Source organism: Idiotropiscis lumnitzeri, chromosome 11, assembly GCF_059441095.1.
Source record: "Idiotropiscis lumnitzeri isolate Australia: NSW breed Sydney's pygmy pipehorse chromosome 11, RoL_Ilum_1.0, whole genome shotgun sequence".
Taxonomy (NCBI): Eukaryota; Metazoa; Chordata; class Actinopteri; order Syngnathiformes; family Syngnathidae; genus Idiotropiscis; species Idiotropiscis lumnitzeri.
The window spans coordinates 10,411,870-10,433,781 of NC_142401.1; the positions used below are offsets into that span (position 1 = coordinate 10,411,870).

A 21,912-nucleotide genomic window follows, 5' to 3' on the forward strand; every position below is an offset into this window, starting at 1 on the left:
TCGAACAAGTACGGATGCTATTTTCAAAGAAAAAATGGAAAGTTGAGAAACAGTGGCCTCTAGTGGACAATTATATATTTCCACTGTAAAAGTCAGAAATGCCCTAATGCAGTACACATTTCTGAATAAATTCACGTTCTGCTTTTAAAATGACATTTGATTGTATTGATAATGATATTTAAATAGATATTATATATTAACTATAGTTTTAAGCATTTTTTTGAGATCCAGATTTTTTTTCTCCCACATCCTGCATTTGCACCATGGACAGACCAGAGGCCAAACTGCCGTTTGAATCTCATTCAGATTGTCAAACATTTTACTGTCAAAATTTTAAAATGTAATTCCACCTGGGCCATATTACATTTTAGAATGTTGGCATTTATGGAAAAGCAGCCCAGAGCTACAAAAAAAATGTCAATCTTTGTTTAAGATTTCTGACTTTTAGTGCCAAAATTGGGAAATTCAGACATTATCACAAATCTATCTTATTTCATTACTATGAAAAAAATTAATATAATTACAGAGTCAACTGAACTATTAAAAGTGAATGAAAAGAACGTATTTCCATCTTTTAAAGCTGCTAGAAATAATGTTAATTACTATATTTACTATTATGTAGTGCATATTAAATAATATTTGTCTATCAAATCTAGTTTTGATTTGGGGGTTTAGTTCTAAGTGATCTCAATCCAGGAATAACAACAGATGAATATACATATTCATAGCAATAATAATAAAAACAATAATAATATTATTAAGAATAATAGTAAAATGTAAATAATAATAATAATATAAATACTTCCGTAAAAATAATAATAATAATAACGTGCGAATACACGATTGAAAAGACGACAAGACGTGAAAAAAAAAACACTAACCATTATTTTATTGTCAAACTAAAACCTGCTATTTACACTTTACACTACTACGGCAAATGCAGTATGCATCACAAATATAAAATGTTTACATTTATACACATCATCAGTATAAAGCCAAGACTAAATCCCCAAAAGCCCGTGTCATTTCCAGAGACGACGAGTGCATTGTAGCTTAAGCTACAATTACATATTTAGGAACAGGAATTGCATGTTTGACATAGTCTATTCACTGACCTTGCAGCATTTTTTCTTTTCAAAAGTTAAAGGCTTTTTTCTCTCCTTCAAACAATAGGTAGTTTGTTGTCATTTTGGCAATATCCCTTCAAATAAAGAACTCTCTTGCTGGAGACAGGACGGAGCTCAAACACTGCAAATACATTGTAAGGGACGGACAATGATTTCCTTGAGTTGTTCACAAATTATCTGTGAAAAGACCTGAATAGCATGAATCCAAATGGCCACAGCTACAAATAATAGATTTATACATAAATAAACTGTGGCATCTGTTAGAATATAAAATCCTTTTTGGGCACAAGCAGCATATCTTGGGGGGGGCTAATAGCTCTTTAAAAAAATATCTCTGCATTCATTTGGTTGGTGCATTTACAGCCAAAGCGTACATCCAGTATTTTTTTGTTAGTGCTGAGTGACAAAAAAAAAAAAAAAACAATCATCACAATCATAACATGATCCACAAATTCAAATGAATTAAGCTTGAAGTGAACAGGTGATCATCAACATTAGAGTAGAAATACTCAAAATATAACACTATTCTGAAAAGGATTTCACATCAATAGACAAGCAAAAACAACCCACTGACATTAAACTCACAAGAGCGTTAAAGCCAAATTAACTTTCTATCTTTTGGTTGACATTGATGTTGCGCTGCCTTTTAGAGAAGTGGCATTACATTTGAATTTTTGATCTTCAAATGTATCTGAAACCACAGTGGCAACACAAATCACGACTAACGACATTTGCTTTTGTCATTCACTCATCTTTCCCTTTAAAAATCATCTTAGAGAGCATAATGATTATTTTAGTGGTCATAAACTGGACTTATATGCAAATAGTAGTACTATATATATATATATATATATATATATATATATATATATATATATATATATATATATATATATATATGAGTCAGAGTTAGGACAAATAATGCTTGATAACAAAGCAAACTTTAATGCATCAATGCTAATATTATCATTTAGCTAGCGGTTTGATTTACTTCGCGCGGTGGCCTCCATGGAAGGTTTTATTGTGGTATTTGCGCAAGTTTTAATGTTTAATCTCCGGCCAATCCACTTTTGTACTGGCCAAGGTTCATCAGGCAGGGAAATGACGATCAGACAAACAAATGGTGGCCGGTGATCACTTATAGCATCTCTTTGCGGGATACGCTTGTCGGCCATGCTGCTGGCTGCTCGAGAAATTAGGACGTGTGTTTAGTCTGCAGTGGCGGTATGGAGAGGGCGCCTCACTTTGTGATGTAGAAAAGTGAGGATGAAGTTGTTTTCATGGATTGGGAGGGGCTGGTGCGTCAAGAACGGGAATGAGCAGGAGTGCTCCGAGATGGTTGAATGGAGGAAAGCACCACTTTTGATGCAAAATTAACATTTTGATATCGCTAAAAGCCCCAAAAGGTTTATATAAGAAAAAGCGTGATGGAAAATGTAGCACTGGTTGGATATGCTTCTCCTGAGAAAGGTTATGTATAATTTGGGGGATTGTTTTCCATCTTAGTGTTTTTAGGCATTTTCTTGTGTCACTTCCACTTAAAAGATAGCTCTTATTCAATATATACGATTTCACTTTAAACTCAAAATTTGAATATTAAATTTAATTATTTTTTTTATATATAAACTCCCAGTTGTGTTTTATCATAGTTGTGCAAAGAGTGTTGCGCAGTTTAAAAAAAATGTCAGTTTTGCATAACATTAATCCAAACTAAATCATCCATAACGTATCGGAACAATTAACTCTAATAGTAGTTAAATATAGTGAAAAAACAGTAGTTATATAAATACACACTCCTGGTTGAATGTCTTTCTTGTATTTCCTGTGGACGTAAAAATAAGTTATTATTCATCTTTTTTTTTTTTTAAACGGCACCAGCTGCAGTTCGCAGGAAACGTCGCTGGTTTAGCTCTAAGCTCTTTGCTGCTTTATTTAATTCATGAAATTAAAGAGCATTATTTTTGCTTTTGTACACTCACTGGCCACAATCAAATTAAACCTGAAGCGATATATTTGCTTTTACAAAGATAATAAATCTAAACGAGGTGATCATTTCACAATATGTTTATTACAGTGTAGTTACATACACTGCATCGCACTAGGATGTATTTACTACAAAATTTTGGTGACGTTGTTTAGTAGGAAAAACTAAAACTTCTGTTGGTGTGATGCGGTGCAGTGCCCCCCCCCCCATAGCATCATAAAATTATCGATGCCTCTCTGATGCCTGCGCGTTATAAAGTGTACCCAATTGAGTGTATGCGGATGACATTGCAGAAAAATGTTATTTCAGCTCTTTAAACACAAGTGTGATATTTTGCTTGGCATTTTTTTTTTATATACATGAGCTCTTTCGTCTTGTCGCTCGTCTGCTCGAACACACTCACACCGATTCTAGTGGCCCCCGCCGGCATTGCTGCTCCCTGACGTCCAGTCAATGATTATGAAGCTGAGACTCATTATCATGAAGGAGACCCCCAAGGCGGCAAAGCAGACGGCCTGTAAGAAAGAGTTGAAAATAGCATCAACGCATCGCAGGAGGCTTCACACGATCCAGAAAGTAGAACTGGTCTAAATGAGCTCACCAGGATCTTGGGAACAGAGCTCATGGGTTCGCTTTCTTTGGGAACAATGCGGATGTAGAAGACAGCAGGGAAGATGAAAATAAGGCAAGGAGCAGACGTGGCACCTGGAATCGTGAAGCATACAAGCGTGGAATAATTTTTTATTTTTTTTATTTCAGTTCCCACAGTCCCAATACATGCACACTAAAAAATAAAAAAAACAAATCCGGGGTTGTTTTCTAACCCACTTGCTGGGAATTTGTAGATTGGGTTGCTTTTACCCAAGGTTGACTTCATTTTTTTTTTTTTTTTTGACAGCAGAATGGGTTGAAGATTAAATTTGGGCAGCGTGAAGACATAAAGCTGGTAGTCAATTTGGACAGTTTTTGTGTACTTAAGTTGAAGTAAATTGTATGTAACATGTTGGCAGCAGTTTGGCTGCCAGGTAGGGCATCCGGTGAAAAACGGTGACAAACATATTATGCAAGTGATCCATGGGTCAATTTTGCTCCTCGGAATTATTTGACCCAAATTTGTTCCAAATAATCAATTTTTGGGGTTCAGTTTCAAAGGTAATGAAATTTCCCAAGTTTGGGGAATTAATTTCAGCTCTTTAAATATGTCAATAATATACTGGTTACATCAAACATGAGCACGATAGAACAAATGAAACCAATGAAAACATTTTGTTAACTGTAACATATACAAATACATAATGACAATAGACAATAAATGCATAAATAATACATAAAAGCAAAATAGTGAACAGTTGTTCAATCATGAACAAACTTGCAAATTCAACATTTTAAAGTGGTTAACAGATCACTTAATGTAATATTTTGTTACCAAAATTCATGACATTTTACAGCCATTAAAGTAATTTCAAAACTTTTTCACAAGTCACAAACTATCCTCAGTTGAGTGTAATTAAAGAAGTTTGAACTAGAAAAAATGCTCTACTTAATTGTCTTTTGCTTGACAACACAGACGTCTTTTTGGAGAGGGGTCTATCGGTTTGGAACACGTTGGATCTTTTTTTGAGCATTCTTTCTTATAATAGTGCTCCAAATGTGTCACGAGTCATGCTCATCAGTGCACCCAACTCAACACAACTTCTCCTCTATGATCAATGTGTGTGAAAGGTCGTCTCTGTCCGCCAGTTCTGTTATCGACAGGTGACCGCGCTTCTATTGTGCCATACTACTGATGTTTGTTTCACGGCACTCTATGTTTGTACCCCTGCGTGCTTGTCAAGCGATCGGCTACTTTGAAAATGTCCTTGGCAGCGTGTAAACAGAAAGGCTTTCAACTTTCACCTCTGAACAAAGAAAGATGATCTCGATTCCATGAAACAAGTGGCAGAGGAATATTGACGGTAATTGGCTGTACATTTTTACCCTTTTCTGTGCCAACAAGCAGTGGTCACGTTTTTAGATTTGCACGCAGAGGTACTGAAAATGTACAATGTCAAACATTACGGGGTGTGACACTAAACACCGACGCATATATATATATATATATGCGTAGCTGAAATACATTATTAGATACACCTGTATATTCATGAGTGAGTGCATTTACTAAGCTAGCGAGCAACTTTTATTGATATTTTCAGGGAGGTATTTTTTTTGATTATGCAACGATTTTAGTGCTTGTAGTTTGCGGTGGTCCAGAATCATACTGAATACTTTTTCAAATACTGGCCCAATAGGGTAAGAGTATTTAAAGTAATGTTAATCAAACTTAAAGCACCTAAAGTTGCCTGTCCACGTCGGTGAAAGATTATATTTTCCCCTCTCCATTTTATGAGAATTTATTGTACAAAATAGCTTTGAATAAAACGTACTAACCGATGATTCCGAAGATGCCCAGAATGTTGGGAGCGAAAATGACCAGCATGTTGATAAATATGAGAAGAATCACAGCGATGGCGATATGACGCAGCCAGCTGAAAGCCTTGTTGGGGAACAACATCTGCTGGATGGCTCTGCGCACCTGCGTGCACACACACGCACACGCAACACACAGGCAGGTAAAATAAGATTAACCACGTTATTGTGTTGAAGTCTCCAAGCAGAAGAAAGTGGAAACTTACGGGGAAGAGCACAATTGGGACGGTGAGTGTGACAGCTGTGAGGACGGCCACACGCACACACAGGATCAAAGTGTCATATGGGTCAATGCGGCTGTAAGTGTGAAGCAATTCTGGCTCAACGTTGCCTACAGGAACACATTCAAAAACTATTTAGAAAATAATAATAAAATTATATATATATATATAAATATATGTGTATGTAAAAAAAAATTATGATTTAAAAAAAAAAGAGTCCAAAATTAATAATTGCCCATGAGTAATGTCACATAGGTATATTTTTTAGAGAAGGGCATTTAAAATAAATAGCTGAGATATGCAGTTGCACAAGTGCGCACACCCTCATAACTGGCATTTGGCTGTATTCAGAATTAATCAATCATATTCAAACCCATGTTAAATTGGAGTCAACGCACACATGTCACTTGCTTCTGGCTAACCCTAAATACATTTGAGATGTTCTAGTTGGCTTTTTTTTTTGCTTTCTAGCAGAGGGGAGAAGCATGATAATACTGACTTCTGACTGATCTGACTTGGTTATGCATGTGTACCTAATGATGTGGCCACTCAGAATCATTTTTTTTTAAATTCCCCAATCTAGAGCTTTTCAAATGTAAAATTGGTATGTTTATTAGCCTAATGTTGTTTGCATATTGTAAAAGCAGCACCGTATATGGGCTGTTAAAACCTGCAAAACACTAATCAATGTGTAAAAATGTGATTTGAAATCATGCGCACCCACCGTAGAAGGTAAGGTAGCCAAAGAGAGCTGCCAGAAAGTACATGGTGTACATGACAAAGATGGAGATGTTGGACACCTTCTGCATCCTCTTTTTAGTTGGGCTACAATTTCAAAGAAACATGTCAGAATTTGAACATGATTAAAACTTGCATTTTAGAGGCAAGCCACTCACTTGCGCAGCTCAGTGTAAATGGGGAGGACCTCGGGGTGGCAAACAAAGGCGAAAGCCAAGATGGGGATGGTGTAGGCTGTCTGTGGAGAAGCACACAGTGCATTACACCTACAGGAAGTGAACAAGGAATAATAAAAGGAATTGTTTATATCAATTGCTTGGTGGACGTTTTCCCACACTAAACTCATCTAAGAATTTCCAAAATCGCCCCTCACAATCTGTCTTTGTAAGATTCCCAACCAGTGACAGAATCACACAGTGCTGCCTCACCTGGGAATTGATGGTAAACATTTGCGGCGCGCAAAGACTGTCGTCGTCTTCGTGAGGCGAGTGGTGATCGGCAACGTGGTTCGACACGTTTAGGCTGTGGTGGGCCGCAGTGTTGTTGAGCGAGTTGAACTCCTCGAAGGGGCACGGAATTTGGAACTTCTTGTAGATGACCTGGGTTCAGCAAAGACATCCGCCTATAAATTTTTGTGACTCTTCCAGTCTCTCTTTGTCTCTATTGCAAGCATCTGACAACACAGCATTTGAACAGCATAATGAAGAGGACCATTTCAATACCAATTCTAGTTGGACCGTGAAATTTCCATTCGTTGATCAAACACCTGTTGTGATTTTATTCTACTTTTTATACCATTTCCTAGTCGGTCAACATACCGCAGTGAGGAAGAACACCATGCAGCTGAGAGAAAATCCGCTGGTATAGCCAAGGTAACCTGAAAGAAGACAGAGTGGGGGCTACTAACTACAAAAAAAATTCTCTCTCTCTCTCTCTCTCTCTCTCTCTCTCTCTCTCTCTCTCTCTCTCTCTCTCTCTCTCTCTCTCTCTCTCTCTCTCTCTCTCTCTCTCTCTCTCAAAAATTTTCAATTAATTAAATTTCAATAATTAATCGGGATTAGTTGCATTTTTCAACTACAATTTGCTACAAAGCTTGAGGTTCAAGTCTCCACTCACCCAGCTGTTTCATCAGGGCCAGGGGCAGGATGACACTGGCGGACACCATGATGACCAGGTAGTTGCCATTCAAGTACCAAAGACTGTTAAGAACAGGAAAAAGAAAACGAAATGTCACGTCAATTGAAGTATTGCGTAATGCGCAAGTGCAACTGCATAGATTTATTTGATTCGCCGCAAGTGATGCAGTGTTTGCTCATGCAGTCACACTGAAATTGAATCCTTCATAACTGAGGATTTACTATGAGAGCGCTCGCAGCTGAACAGAAGGAAGTGCAAGCTTCACCCAACTCACGGATGTGACGTTGCCATGCAAGCCACATAGCCTGAAAAACTTACAGGACTGGGATTGCATACCCAATGTTGGCGTTGCCCCGCTTTCATTCCTGTGCTGCTTACGCATCATCTGCTAAATGTGGACACCGCATGTATGCCCCCCCCCCTTCACTGATGACATCCATAAAACATAAGCCCTGAGAGGTAGACAGTATGCACACGACATAGAAGTTCGAAATGCTGGTCGTTCTAATTTCAGCCGCAGGAAATGTAGGCATGAACATTGTGTTCCTATAGCTGATACCATCGTAAACCCTTTCCAAGAACATCAAATCGTTCCATTTCTGGGGTATTTGATTTTGGAGGATCCACAAGGTAAACCTGTTTGCACAGAATTGTCATCGCCGCTGTTGTTTTGTGTTTGTCGGTAATGACTGACCTCCACGCTGGTTGAATGGACCTCCAGTATTTTTTCACTGTTTTGGAACGTCCACAACAGTTTACAGTAAACACACAATGTGCGGTTGTCGTCAGTCCGAGAGGAAAACGGACAATGATGCGCTGAATCTCGCAGGAAAATAAAGATTCCTCAACCGGCATGCCAAGGAAAACAAATATCTCGAGGGGGCAAAAAGAGAGTAAAGTGGTGTTGCAGGACGGTGACTCAAGAGTGTGTTTCTGTGTATGTGTGTGTGTGTGAGCATTACATGCATCTTTTGTAAGTCCAACATTTGCAGCTGATGTCATTTTTTTGTACAAATCTCAAAGGTCAGAGTTCAAATCACGATCGCTAATTTCAAGTACTCTAAACCAGTCTTGATAGATCAAAAGAACAAAAAAAAAATTTCAGGTTGTTAGAAAAATCCAGGCCTTTTGCACTTTCAAAATGTATTAGCAATTACATTTCACTTCATAAATGTATGTTTATGTAACCAACTGAAATGTGACACGGTTTGCTTCAGGGCCTGAATAGTCAAGTGGAAGTTTCAAGTTCACACACGTGACTGCAATTTCTGCGCGCGTGGCCAATCACATGGAGAACCATTTTATTTTTACCTCTTATAACATGTTCACATCATGTACCTGCTATATATACATACATTTATATCAAAGTATTTTAATTACCACTTTAGCGGAAGGTGTCATTTTGTCCGTCAGCCGCAAGTCATCGCCATCTATTTCAAGAACTGAGGGCTGTAAATAAAAAAAACTCGACTCCCCCTCGCCCCCTCATTCCACGCTCCCCACTCGATGCCATGGATTGCAGCGGCGGGAGACGCGCCAGGCGGACATGAACCTTCAATGAGCGGCTGAACCGAGGCGAACTGTCACACTCGGAATGAAGACTGCGTGTCACCATCTGCTGCTGTCACTTGTTTGTGTGTTTCTGATGAAAAGGCATTCAACTTAACAATACATTTAGACCTAATGTGAACCCTGCAGCGACACAAATGCCAAAATGCAAATGTGGAAAATATCTCGAAAATATTGTGAGTATTGTAGGGTCAATGTGTTAGACTTTTGCCATTAAGAGGCGGGGATTGGCAGGGTATGCAGATTGGCAAGTGGACTGACTGGCTGCGATTGTCTGCGAGTGTGCTGGATTTGTTTGTGTTTTGCTGCTCTATCAAAGTTCAATTAAGAGCTGAAAAATGTGTCTGCGACTGGCGCTCTCATTTTCCATCACTCAGTATACTTTTTTAAATCTCTTCTTTTTTTCTTTTTTAAAGTGGGGCCACTGTAATCAGGCTTCAGAGATTTCATTGATCAAATAGAGTAAAATGAATGATCAATTAGAGGGGGGGTTGTAATTTAAAAAAAAAACTTTTTAAATATATTTGTTAACTGTCACTGGCATCATTCAGTGCTTTTAATTTAAAATTAATAACATATGTATGGTATGGTATGAAGATGATAATAAAATGACGTGGGGGTGGGGGACAATCTAGTGTATAAGAACTCAACCCCATCTAACACCTTTCTCACGTCCAAAATAAGTCATCATATTTTTCTTTCCTGTAGGTCTAATCACCAGGTGTCCCAACACTTTTGCCGATCCAGTACTTCGATGCTTCTCATTCTGGGCTATTGTTGATTTAAGTATACACTTGAACTGAAGGATGGGAGTGGCTGGAAGGTATGCGGCAACAGTCCATTTTGAGCGCAGTGCTTACGTCGGAAGAGGCGTTGGGAACCCGGAGCTGTGCAAAGAGTCTTCGGCATGACTGAAGGTTGACGTTGTGTCCACAACACATCAGCCGACAAGCCCACCTCTTGCTCGTTCAATTACAAGCTTGCATTCTCATCACACCCCTTCCATGCCAGCTGGCAAGCTGTCAAGTCATGAGTCGTAGCGCTGTTGATGTTGCTACTCACTCTGCGTTTGGGTCAGCCTTCAAGAACGCTTGGATGACCAGAGGTAACTCGGATTTCACAATGTACAGGTAGCTGGACATGGCTGCAGAGAAAATGTGGAACCATGAGTGGGCTTCAATCGCCATTTTTCTCTTTGTAAAATATGACTTTTGACCAATATTTTAGAAGTATATTCCGATTATGCCATTTAAAATGTCCTTTAAAGTGATCAAAGATAAGTGAGAAAATCATTGATATATCATGCGTTTATATAAGGGGTGGGTAAAGTATGGTATCCACAAAATGGCCCATTCCATTTTTAATTAGGCCCACTAACCAAGCATATTATCATGATTTCTTTAATATTTATTATATTCATCTACCGGGTAAGGTAATTCTTTTTAATGTATAATTTCATTGAATAATTGATCGTTCAGATTTCTCATCAATTACAAAATATCACTTGAGGTCAAATAAGAAAAAAAGAATGATGATTTTATTACTAAAATGAACCAGTTTCAAATTGAAACGTAAACATTCAAAATGAACCGCATCCATGAAGCAACTGTGTATTTCCACCAATTGCTAAAGGCTTGATGCAATATGTGCCTCAAAAAACTACTAATGGTGCGATTAATTCGCAAATCTACTCCCAATATGATTCACTCACTCACCTCCAATATTTTGTAGAGTGATTGCAATGCCGGCCGCCATTTTTCCTGGAGTGCCGAAGGCCCTGAAGCCCAGCTGTTCGTAAGCCCGAATTCCTGAAACCACAAAATCATCATTTATTATCTAGGTGACATTGCATATATTTGGAGGGCCATTCCTCCCACAAGTGTTACTGGTTAAACATGATGGGCTTTGTCACAACAAGTTTCCACAAAACACTAAATTAAATGCCTTCTCCTCCTTAGAAGCTTCTGAGGGTATAACAGAAGTGAATCAATATCTTAAACTTTCTAGAAACAGTTGCTTAACAATCTTCACAGGTAAGCTTTGAATATGCAATAATGTCAACAGTTTCTTTACAACCGACTAAGATTTTCTTACCTACAATTCCGGAGGATTTGAGCAGGAGATGAATGGAATAAGATGACAAGGCAGCCACAGCAGTCAGAAGAAACCTGCAACATGATTGAATGAAAGTTAGATATTGCATCCTTGTTTATTCAATTTATTTGGACACTGATTGGAAAGTAAATTCACATTCCAAGGATGGTGTCCAACTACTATTGTCAAGTGTTTGCAGTTCTTTCTAAGTCGTATTCGAGAAGAGTTGCTTTTGCCAGTTTTGTCTTGGTATTTTTCTACTTCCCATTGTTGATTAACTGCTGCTAGCTTGCTATGATTCTCAGCTGCTATTGAGCATCATTTTGTGAAACACCAATTTGGATCTGTTGACAAGCAGTTGAGTCCATCTGTTTTTGATGTTTGATCAAAATAGGCATTGAGTAAAGCTTGTGACTGCCATGTTAGCTTCTCATGCTAGTCAACAGCTAGCTAGCTGCAACAGCCATATGTTTGTCATTTGTTATAAAAAAAAAGTAGAACATTCTCTGCATTTACATTATGTTTTGCCATTTGCATCATATTTTACTGTTTCTAATTACATTAGTGGTTGATTTATTGTTATACTTGACTGTGAGTGTTGGTGGGTCATTAAGGTTAAATTAGCCTGTACATGCCTAACACACGCGCTATCGATTTGCAGTCTGCTCACGGAGAGGTCAACATCTCTCACTATGGATGAAGTCTCAAAGTCTAAAAATCTCTATAAACATGGAAAGAAAGTCATTAAAAAAAAAACAACAACAGTGGTCACTCATGGGTTTGGAAAATATATTTCATGCCCGATAGCTTGTTCATATGGAAATAGAAAGCGTACTCCGTTTTGTTTATACTTGATTTATGATTTTAGCGTTTTGTTTGTTTTAACAGTAGACGGTTCATTTCTGGTCACGATGTTAAGCTGTTAATGTAATATATATATATATATATATATTTGATGGGGAGAGTTGGACTTAAGGAATTATTCCAAACAGAACCTCGCTAAAACTGAGCCGGAGAGAGCTTCAATGGACATGACAGCCAGCATCTCAAAAGAGATCATGTCCCATAATAAACCAACCCACCTTTACGTATATTCTCTTACAGACTCCAGAAAGGCCACAGCCCAAAATAGTCCAATCTGCAGCCCTAATGTGGGATCTGGATTTGCTCATTTATGTCCTCTTAGTACGTGCAGAGTGCAGCTGTCACACATGGCCTTGGCAGCCGCTGGTCATTTAGTCTGCCTGCCTGTTTGTTTGAATGCCGAGTGCAAAAGTGGCCGGGTTGTGATAGAAAACCCCTCTAATGTCTGTCTTAGCGGGGTGAGCCACCTACACACGTTGAAACCAAAGAGCTTGACGCTAGTACAAGCTTTCCTGACCTCTGTTTGGATGTATAATAATCAACCTGCATGGAATCTTTACTACCGCAATGTTTGGCCTCAAACTTCGATCCCACGCCTCACCTGAGACAAGCTGAGTGTTCTTGTTGTGTTTATATGACAGATTGGGTGTTTGGGTGATTTGTTGTATTGAATCTCCATTCGAGTCCGCAGGTGTATCTAATGACATGTTGGTCATATGTGTAAAGTGGCAACACCTGTCCCCTGAGAACACACACAGTCACGGAACATTTAAATGCTGTGGCTTTCTCGGCTTTCGGACTCAGTCTCACGATAGTCCTTGCTTACAAGGCCGTCACCCACCCAGAAATACTGTGCGGTCTTAAGGGCTTGGGAAAGGGGATTGATGTGGGTGCACCCTCTGACCAAATAGGAATGTCGAACAGTGGCTTCACTTGATTGTTTATTATGAGAAATGGCATTTCCATCAATGGGTGGGTCTAGCCTTGAATGTGATTGAATACCACTGCTTCTGTTGCACTGTAACAAAACTTTAAGATGAAGATTCTCAGGCTTGAAAAAAAAAAGTAACTCAGATGACTTCAGAGAATATGTTGGGCAGAAAAGAAATTGAGCAAACATCTTTAGAACACGTGTTTTAAGATTTGCTGTTTAAAAAGTCTAATTATATTTAGTTACATTCTTAAAATTATCCTTGGTAAAATAATCAAATTTTAGCAACATATCGTGAATAAATAAATAAATTATACTGCTCAACACATTTTTACATTTTTTTTTAATCAGAGATGCAAGTTAACTTTTCAAGATAAAATTTCTCTTCAGATGTTGCACTTGTTTTTTTTTCTCCAACACATTTGTTTTTCAAAATAATAATATTAATAATTAATAATAATAATTGAGTAATATATTACGTATAAAGAGGGAAGTGGATTTTTTGGGAAATGTAGCTATAAATTACAACACATGGTAAAATCCGTATTGCGCAAGGTTTACAGGTTAAAGTTAAAACAAAAAATTAAATTCCTCAAAAAAATAATGTGCAATGTGCGTGAAAAAAATATTTTTTTCTAAACAGCATGAAAAATATGTTTCGGGACAAACAAAATTCAACTTTGCTGTTGAACAATGTAATGCATTGGGCTTAGTTCCATATAATATAATAATATCTGAAACCATTACGCCAGTTTTATGGATGCTATTTTCTGGAGTAATTTCTCACAATTACGTTTCGGGTCAAGGTGAACCAACCATAACAAAATTTAGACGAATTATCAACCCATTTCGCCTGTAATGGCTAGTTGACGTTAGCCAAGCAGGTTTAGAGAACGTGATTTTTCTCTATTTTTTGTCGGGCTGAATTCCTCACATTTTCAATACCACCGCTTTAGTTGATCCTAAATATCGCACTGAAAATCATCGGGATTACTCACAAGAAGAGAAGAATGCCAGTGTTGGCCATGGCATAAGCCAGTCCCAGAATTCCACTTCCCATAATGGCATTACCCAAGTTGAAGACGGACATGCCAAAGGAGGTTTTCCCTTCAAACTGAAAAGAAAAACAAATATATAATCATTACACATTTTTAAAAACTAGTAAAGTAGTGACTTGACTTTTCTCACATCTGTGAACCGGACTGGTTTCTTTCCATCACCACTGGGCAAAAATTCCTCATTCTCCATTCCACCATCGGGGTCGTCATATCTAATGTGACACATGTCGGCAGTTACTTCAAGAGAAAGTTAAAAACTTGCGCCGTTGCTTATAGAATTCAAATCACATGATTCATTTAAGCCAACAACCGTAAAATAAATTGAAATTCAATTTAAACCTGTCATACCTGACTGTTTGTGTGCCATTTCTGCGCAAGGATCCACCCATTGAGGCAATAAAATAAACATGCGATCATAAAAACAAAAAGCAAACAGGCATTTAGTTGACACACACGGTGCTCACCCAACCTGTTATGAAGCTCATTAGCAATGACAAATGACCACAAAAAGACGTGAGGCTGCCGTGGACATGCTTGCGGAGTACAAGAAACACTCACTGATCATCCTCGAGCGACGTCTTCATCGGCACGTCAACATCGTCTCCGAGGTTGTGGCTTTTCCCATTGGATAAAATGTTCATCTCGGATTGAGCTTGCTCCATCGTGAGAGGTGTAACGGATGCTCTTTTGAACGTTCGGTGTCAGCAAAAGTCCGTGTCTCAAATGGAGAAGGAACACGTGTTAAAAATGCAGTGAAGTGAAAAAAAACACGACATGCAAAAACATATGAACCAAAAAGCCGCAAGTCATTCCATACTCTCGTAAGCTTGGTCAAGAATTTGCGACACACCTGCTGATCTTCCCAACACATATTTGAGAAGCACTGCTATTTACTATGGGTGGACCAGCCAGGAAAGCTCACATGTTGTGTTCGTGCTAGCATCGGCGCTATTTCAGAATTGTGTACAGTACGTTAAACGTTAATGATAAAACACTGACAACTTCGGTTAGCTAGCATGTTAGCAATCGTTGTTTTGGTTTCTTTAACCTCATTTCCAAACAGGCATGTTCAACACTTAAAAGTAATGTCAACTTCACAAAGTAGGGGAAGCATACCGGTACTTTTTTTTTAACCATGTATCGTTAGCCTAATACCGTAATCGCCCAGGTCATTTTTTTTTTTTGAAACCATAAAGACAAAAAGAGGAGTCCAGAGTTGCCTCAATTCAACTTTTGCAGATTTATCAAGACCTAGATAACAGAGAATCTCCCAAAAAAAAAGTTTTTAGCACATCAAAATGTTTAAATAATATAAAGACAGTAAGCAAGAATAACGATAATGATATATCGCATAGTTAGAAAAAGTCAATGTACATCAACTAACAGCTCAGAGGCATTTTGGTCAGCAGCAGAAGGTGATTTTTATTTCATGGGAAGGTAGCGCACAATCATCATCAGCCATTTTAGGAGGTACTCCTATAAACTTTAACATAATCGAGTACTGGAGCTTTGTTCATAATAATACCTACTACCAAAAGTATTCATTGAACGATATTTAATTTTTTTAGGCTGCAGTTTGCAGTGGTGCACAACTGCCTCGCATCACACAAAAAAATGGGTGTAATATTTATATTGGTTGTTTTATTAGCCTCTGCAAAGCATCATGCATGTCTTAATATGTAAATATGAAGACAAAATACCACAAGGAGCCTTTTATTTAAAAAATTAGCGTGAAATGTTCCCTGGGATTTGGTTTCTATTTGTTGCACGGGTGACGTGCCGTAACTCAGATCGTCTGCTGAAACAATGACTTTCAACATTCAGCAACAACTCTCACAACTTTGTCTCAGGTTGGGTAATCGCACCGTCTAAGGTCAAGGCCTGTTTGACTTTTTGGGTGTTTGCGCTTAGGTTGTGAGTACTGCGGGTCACAAGCCAGCCGATTCTCAGAGGCGGCACGAGTTTCACACGTTGGAACAAAAACAGATAATAATGTAATGTAATGATACATTCACAGATGTCGCTAAAAGGTGATCCTGAGCGATAACCCTGTGATGTTTTAGGAGTGAAGTGCCCTCCCCGACCTGCTCGGAAAATTTAGCTAATCATAAATATTAAACCTGTTCAATATTCAGACCGGAAAATCTTTGTGTGCGTGATCAACCTCAAGTAGGGCAGAGCCACTCTCCACAATTGTGACGTGAATTGCGACGAATGTCAAAAAGGAAGCAACCAGCGACTGGCGTTAACTTGAGGAAATGTTTAAAAACAAATAAATAAAAAACCTGTCATATGAAAATAATCTGTTTAACTCTAGGCTTTTTAGAAAGTTGACGTTATTCATTTAAAAGTCCATCAGGTGACCAGTGTGGAACGCAAATAAGTAAATGTTTTCAATTGACAGACCTTAGGTATACCGAATTATATTTCAAGCATAATATCTATAATTGCTCAAGTCATTTTTATTTTTGCTTACTGTAAATGTCAACAAAAAAAAACCCCAATGTGCTTACAAAAAAAGTTTCCATCCATCAATTCTCTATATTGTTCTCGGGGGTGCTAAAAAACGGTGCTTTTTCTTTACATTCGTGTCGATTCTCAACTCTCCAGGTCGCGGGAATGTGCAAATGTAGAGTACAAGAGGTAAACTCTGAACTGGTTGCCAGCCAATCACAGGCCACAAATAAACGAAAAGCTATTCACACTCCCAACCACAATTCTGAGTGTTCAGTTAACCTACCATGCATATTTTTGCAATGTGGGAGAAAACCGGAGTACCCACAGAAAACGGGGTGAATATGCAAACTCCACACAGGAAGGCCATAGACCATATTTGAAAATCTAATGAGTGAAATTCTTAAAGAGGATGTGAAGTCAAAAATGTTCTTTCCAAAATGTTTTGTATTTTCTCCTCCACTCATCGAAACACGCTATTCTGATTAATATTTTGTGGAAAATACACCCCTTTTTTTTTCTATTTGCCGCACATTTTACCAATAGCTGTCGACTGAAAATGACATCACAGTGCGTAAGGGCTAATGTCACATGACTCAACTCAGAAAACAGGTGAGCCATGATTGGCTGTCACTAGAGATGGGTAAATGAAGCTTCAAATCTACTTCATGAACCAGTTGTAGTACTGTTGGACTCCAAAATGGCTTCCTGTTTTAAGGAATTCCATAGTGGGAACACTCATGACGCATCTGTCTCGCTATTAGGGGTTGAAATGATCAAAATTTGTGTTTTTTGAAGCATGACAGCTTTCGTCTTCATCTGCACAGTACGAGTTCTGCAGTTGTGATACAGTTTAAGGAAGTGTCATGAAGAACGTCTCACGTCGCTCTGAGAATTTTGAAATGTTTGAACAGGTGAGTGAGAAAATGTAGTTAGCAAATGCATCGAAACTGAGGCTGCGCAAATATCGCGCAACATTTTCCGTTGCGTCAGTTGCACAAGCGTTTTGGGGAGGGGGCCCACGTGGCCGTGGCCGAACAGGAACGAGCGTCAGCTCATCCTCGGCCACGTGCCTTCTGAGTTCACAGGAACGCATGCAGTCTCGTGACGGCGGGCACCACATGATTGCTCTGTGGCAGCAGTTTACTTTTGGAAAGCAGACCTAGCTCCAATATCTATGGACTCAACATGTTCCCTTCACTTGCCCTTCTTGTGTTTTTTTTTGCAGAGGCATTCATTACTCAACATGAGGCGTGGCTCAAAAATAGGTTCGTGCTGTTGAACTTTATTTCAGGTTTATCTAATAATTTGAGTTAATTTTCAACATCCTAAGCTGAAAGTCAAAGAACAACAACACATTTCCACTTTTGAAACCACATGCATGCCTCGAAGCAATTTTTCAGCGCACTCCTGAACCTCAGCCTGCAGAGGCGCTGTTGGCTCACTCTCAACTCACGCTGGGCAATTAATTGACATTATCCATTTAATTGTAATTCATTTGTCAGGCTGATTTTAGTCTTTAAAATCCTTTTATTTTTTCCTATGGTACAAACTTCAAAGCGTGTCCTCTGACTTGCACTGCTTCCACTATCAGCATGGCCGCAAACAAAAAGTCAGCGTTTCCAACTTGGGAATTTGGTCATTATATTTAGTGATGACTGGGTAATTGTTTGAAAAAGGTACCAGTAAGTTTAATTTTTGCTCAAAAAAAAATAATTTTTAAAAAAAAGTCAAAATTAAGGGGCTCAGTTGAACATTATTTAACATACTGTAGTCTGGTGGAAGGAAATCATAAAAACGATTATGCTGAATATTGCCAGACACATGGTGACCATTTTTACGTTGCAAAATAACTTATTTATTAACATCCTGGAAGCTTTTGATTCGAGGAATGGTATGCGCTTACAAATATTTTGCCAAAGTCACCTTGCCTCACATGCACGAGAAAAGAGCTGGAAAGGGTTTGACCTTATGAGATGTGCAGTTTATTTAAAATGTTTGTCAATAAAGGAACGTATTTAAAGAATACGTTTGATGCAGACCCACTTATGAAAACATGGCATTCGGATTAATATTGGGTTTAAGGAATATGAGTTAATCAGCAAAATCCACTCGTTTTTAGCCGTCCTATGGGGCGCCCATTTTTTTCACTTCTCACAAAGTTTTGTCAAATACCAAAACCCCGATCCGTAGAGTTACAAAGACGAACAAAGATCCACGAAACTGACATTGCCACCAAGCTACGCATTTCTATGACTTCAAGGAAGTGCCAAAACCACAAAAACAAAATTGTATATTTCCACTTAGCCTTTGTTCCATGTTAAAAAAAAAAATCTAGAACAAGCAAATATTTTCCTGGTCTATCCAAAGTCCATTGCCAGTAACCTCAAAGAGAGGAGTGAAAGTGGGTCCACCATCCTGTCTGTTGACACAACATTGTACATTTCCAGTATTGAGCCACTAAGAAAAGTTTGCGGTTGGCTTCCTGTCGCAGTCCCCGCATCACAGTCGATCAAGTTCGGAAGATGCTCAGCTTACCGAATACTGTCGAGAAATGTAGACAAAAGTATTGGAACACCAAGCTGTCAGACCTACTGGAAGAGCATATTGAAAGTAAAAGAGCTTCCACTCTTCTGAGATCTCCTACCCGCACAGCTGGCTGCCTCCCATATGAAGAAAACACCTGTGCAACATCCGCTTTAGCTGCTGAGCACATGCAGAGTTCGCTGACCGCACCTCATCTTATCTGCCCACTATGACCCAGCAGGAAAAAAATCCATACAGCAGGTTGTTGGTGTTTAAATGTGGGGCCAAAGTCAAAAACGATTTCCCCACATGACCCAAAACGAGGCTCTGATCAGTATGGATTTTTTTTTTTTCCTTGGGGGTTAATTCAAATTTTTGGCAGAATAAACTTCCTAAATATATAATGAATAAAATAACTTATTTTGATTGCTTAATACTTACACCAATAAAGATATTAAATACAAGGCGAATTTTATTTTTTTTTTATTTTATTGTCCTTTAGAATTTGTTTAGCTTTACCACAGAGAGAAAAATCGGCAAAAATTGGCCCATCTAATCTATTTTAATGTGCTAATGCGTGTACATGTTTTTTTCAATCAACAAAAATTTGCCAAAAATCATCTGGCCTTCCTCAAAACAGCACAGGGTGAAGTTCTCTCTTTTTTTTTTCTTCAAAAGTCCAGTGTTGACCGCATAGACATCTACCGATGTTTAACTTCCAAACATTTTTTTCAAAGTCTATATGTGTTGTTTAGAATCACCATCTGTGCTGACTGCATTATATTCCGAATACTCCAAAAAATGTCACCATTTATTCTGCGTGTGTAGCTCAAATCTGACGCCATGTTGGACAGCAATTTAAAGAAGATGGAATTAACTGCACATCTGCATTAACTCAGCCAATCATAGCACGCCATCCTTAAACAAACACTCACACACCCAATTATAACGAGGAACAATTTAGAGTGTCCAATCAACCTAACATTCATGTTTTTGAAATGTGGGACGAAAATGGAGTACCTGGAAAAAAAAATCCATGCATGCACGACTCCATTTATGCTTAAATTGCTTCGAGACAGAGTTCAGAATTTTTGATACAGAACTTGGATTGGATTTCATTATCTTGCAGTGGCATGCAGAGTGGGGGCACATGGTGGCATCCACAGCACTCCCACTTCCACCTGTTGACAGGCCAATTTCAGAATGTCTTTTGCGGGGCAATAGACCAGACACATGTCAGTTATATCTACTACCACCACATTTCTAGGGGGCATTGATGCACTCGCCGTGAGGCATTCACTGTGCGCTGCACGCCTCTCTTAGCTCATGCAGGTGTACACAATCAAGCATCCACTGAGTGACCTGTCCTTTACATCGTTATCGTCCACGTTGGTTTACACAGCAAATAGCAACAACAAAGCATGAATAAATATAATAAGTATGCATCCATCAATTTTCCAAGCTGCTTATCTTTACGAGAGTCGCCGCTGGGCTGGAAGTTATCCTAGGTGACTTTTGGTGAAAATTGGAATACAACATGAATGGTTGCATTGACACCGTTCACAATTACACCTATGGACAATTTAGAGTGTTTTACTAACCTATCATGCATGTTTTTGGAACATGGAAGGAAGCAGCATAGAGCATGCAAACTCAACACAGGAAATCCAAAAGAGATTTGAACCAAGAACCTCAGAACTGTGAGTGAAAAGTGCCACCATGCTGCCTATATTTACTACATTAGATTAATGTTTTGAATAATTTGACAGAAGATTTGCTGGCTTTGCTTACCTGTTGCTGCAATGAATCATATTGATGCAGCCTGACAAACATAATGAAAAAAACGAAATAATACCACCTGAGCGCTTGACTAAATCTATTTCTGTAGCCATGTGAAATAAAAGATGGAGCACAATCTGTCAGAGAGCCACATGGTCGTGACATGTGGACTTGGCGCTCACGAGAGTATCGCACGCTGTTTCATTTTCTTAAATATACTTTTTTATTATCATGGACCCCTCTCTAGAGATAAAAACACACTCGTTAAATGACGATAGGTGGCCCTCGAATTGTAAGCCTCATCAATCTGTATTTGTAATATTTTATCCTGAGTTTTTATTTATCAGCTAGTCCCTTAATTCAACCGGATCAATCCAGTACGGTGCGCGCATGGGCAATACAAACGTAAAAATAATATATATATATATATATATATATATTACAAAAACGAAGAAAAGGAGAAAGAAAGAAAAGAAAATGAAACATGTCTTACCAAAAGGTCTCTAGTGTGGAAATTGTCAGTATTAATTCCTCAGGCGCGTGACGAATCGAAGGTCGTCCTTCTTGGAATATATATTGAAATGTGTTTGGGACTTTTACGCACGATTGAAGGGTCGCCCGCCTCGGTAGCAGCGAGCAATGCTTGTGGAGAAATGGTCGGCATTGTGAAGCACATTGCTGCCCAAACTGTGGGGGTTGGAGAAGGTCCGCCTCCCCTGGTGGCTCTCTACAACCAACCCCCCCCCCCCCCTCCTCTCCCCCCATCCCAACCCACCCACGTAAGCCACCCACCCTCTCACACACTTGCTTCCCACACGAACACCGCCACCTCCTCGAGTAGCTCGAGTGGAAAACCATTTACGCACGGAGAGGCATGTGCGTAAATCACGACGCTCGTTTCTGCCCAGCGTCACGGTAAAACACGCGATTCCCCCCCAAAAAAGACATTATCGTCACCCCTGCC

The 21,912-nt window shown here is 38.9% G+C and overlaps 1 protein-coding gene across 1 annotated transcript; it reads right to left on the bottom strand.

The window, feature by feature from the left end:
* Nucleotides 1-872: 872 nt before the first annotated feature.
* On the bottom strand, nt 873-21,667 carry LOC148327322 (sodium-coupled neutral amino acid transporter 3-like). The gene is made up of 17 exons (XM_088308220.1): nt 21,442-21,667; nt 14,748-14,907; nt 14,538-14,558; nt 14,320-14,401; nt 14,130-14,245; nt 11,337-11,410; nt 10,958-11,050; nt 10,305-10,386; nt 7,653-7,735; nt 7,355-7,413; nt 6,965-7,135; nt 6,695-6,774; nt 6,523-6,623; nt 5,784-5,908; nt 5,539-5,683; nt 3,713-3,816; nt 873-3,626 (listed from the first exon to the last, which is right to left on the bottom strand). Exons 2-17 carry the CDS (start codon nt 14,849-14,851, stop codon nt 3,522-3,524), a joined length of 1,545 nt encoding a protein of 514 aa, XP_088164346.1. The 5' UTR covers nt 14,852-14,907; nt 21,442-21,667; the 3' UTR covers nt 873-3,521.
* Nucleotides 21,668-21,912: the final 245 nt, after the last annotated feature.

What these genes read in the sequence shown, in the direction of transcription:
- LOC148327322 (XM_088308220.1), bottom strand. Translation starts at nt 14,851, where the DNA reads ATGGAGCAAGCTCAATCCGAGATGAACATTTTATCCAATGGGAAAAGC. An exon ending in ACTGGCATTCTTCTCTTCTT is followed by an intron (nt 11,411 to 14,129) that starts GTGAGTAATCCC and finishes ATCATGTTGCAG; the next exon opens with GTTTCTTCTGACTGCTGTGG. An exon ending in TGGTGTTCTTCCTCACTGCG is followed by an intron (nt 7,136 to 7,354) that starts GTATGTTGACCG and finishes TGCTGAACCCAG; the next exon opens with GTCATCTACAAGAAGTTCCA.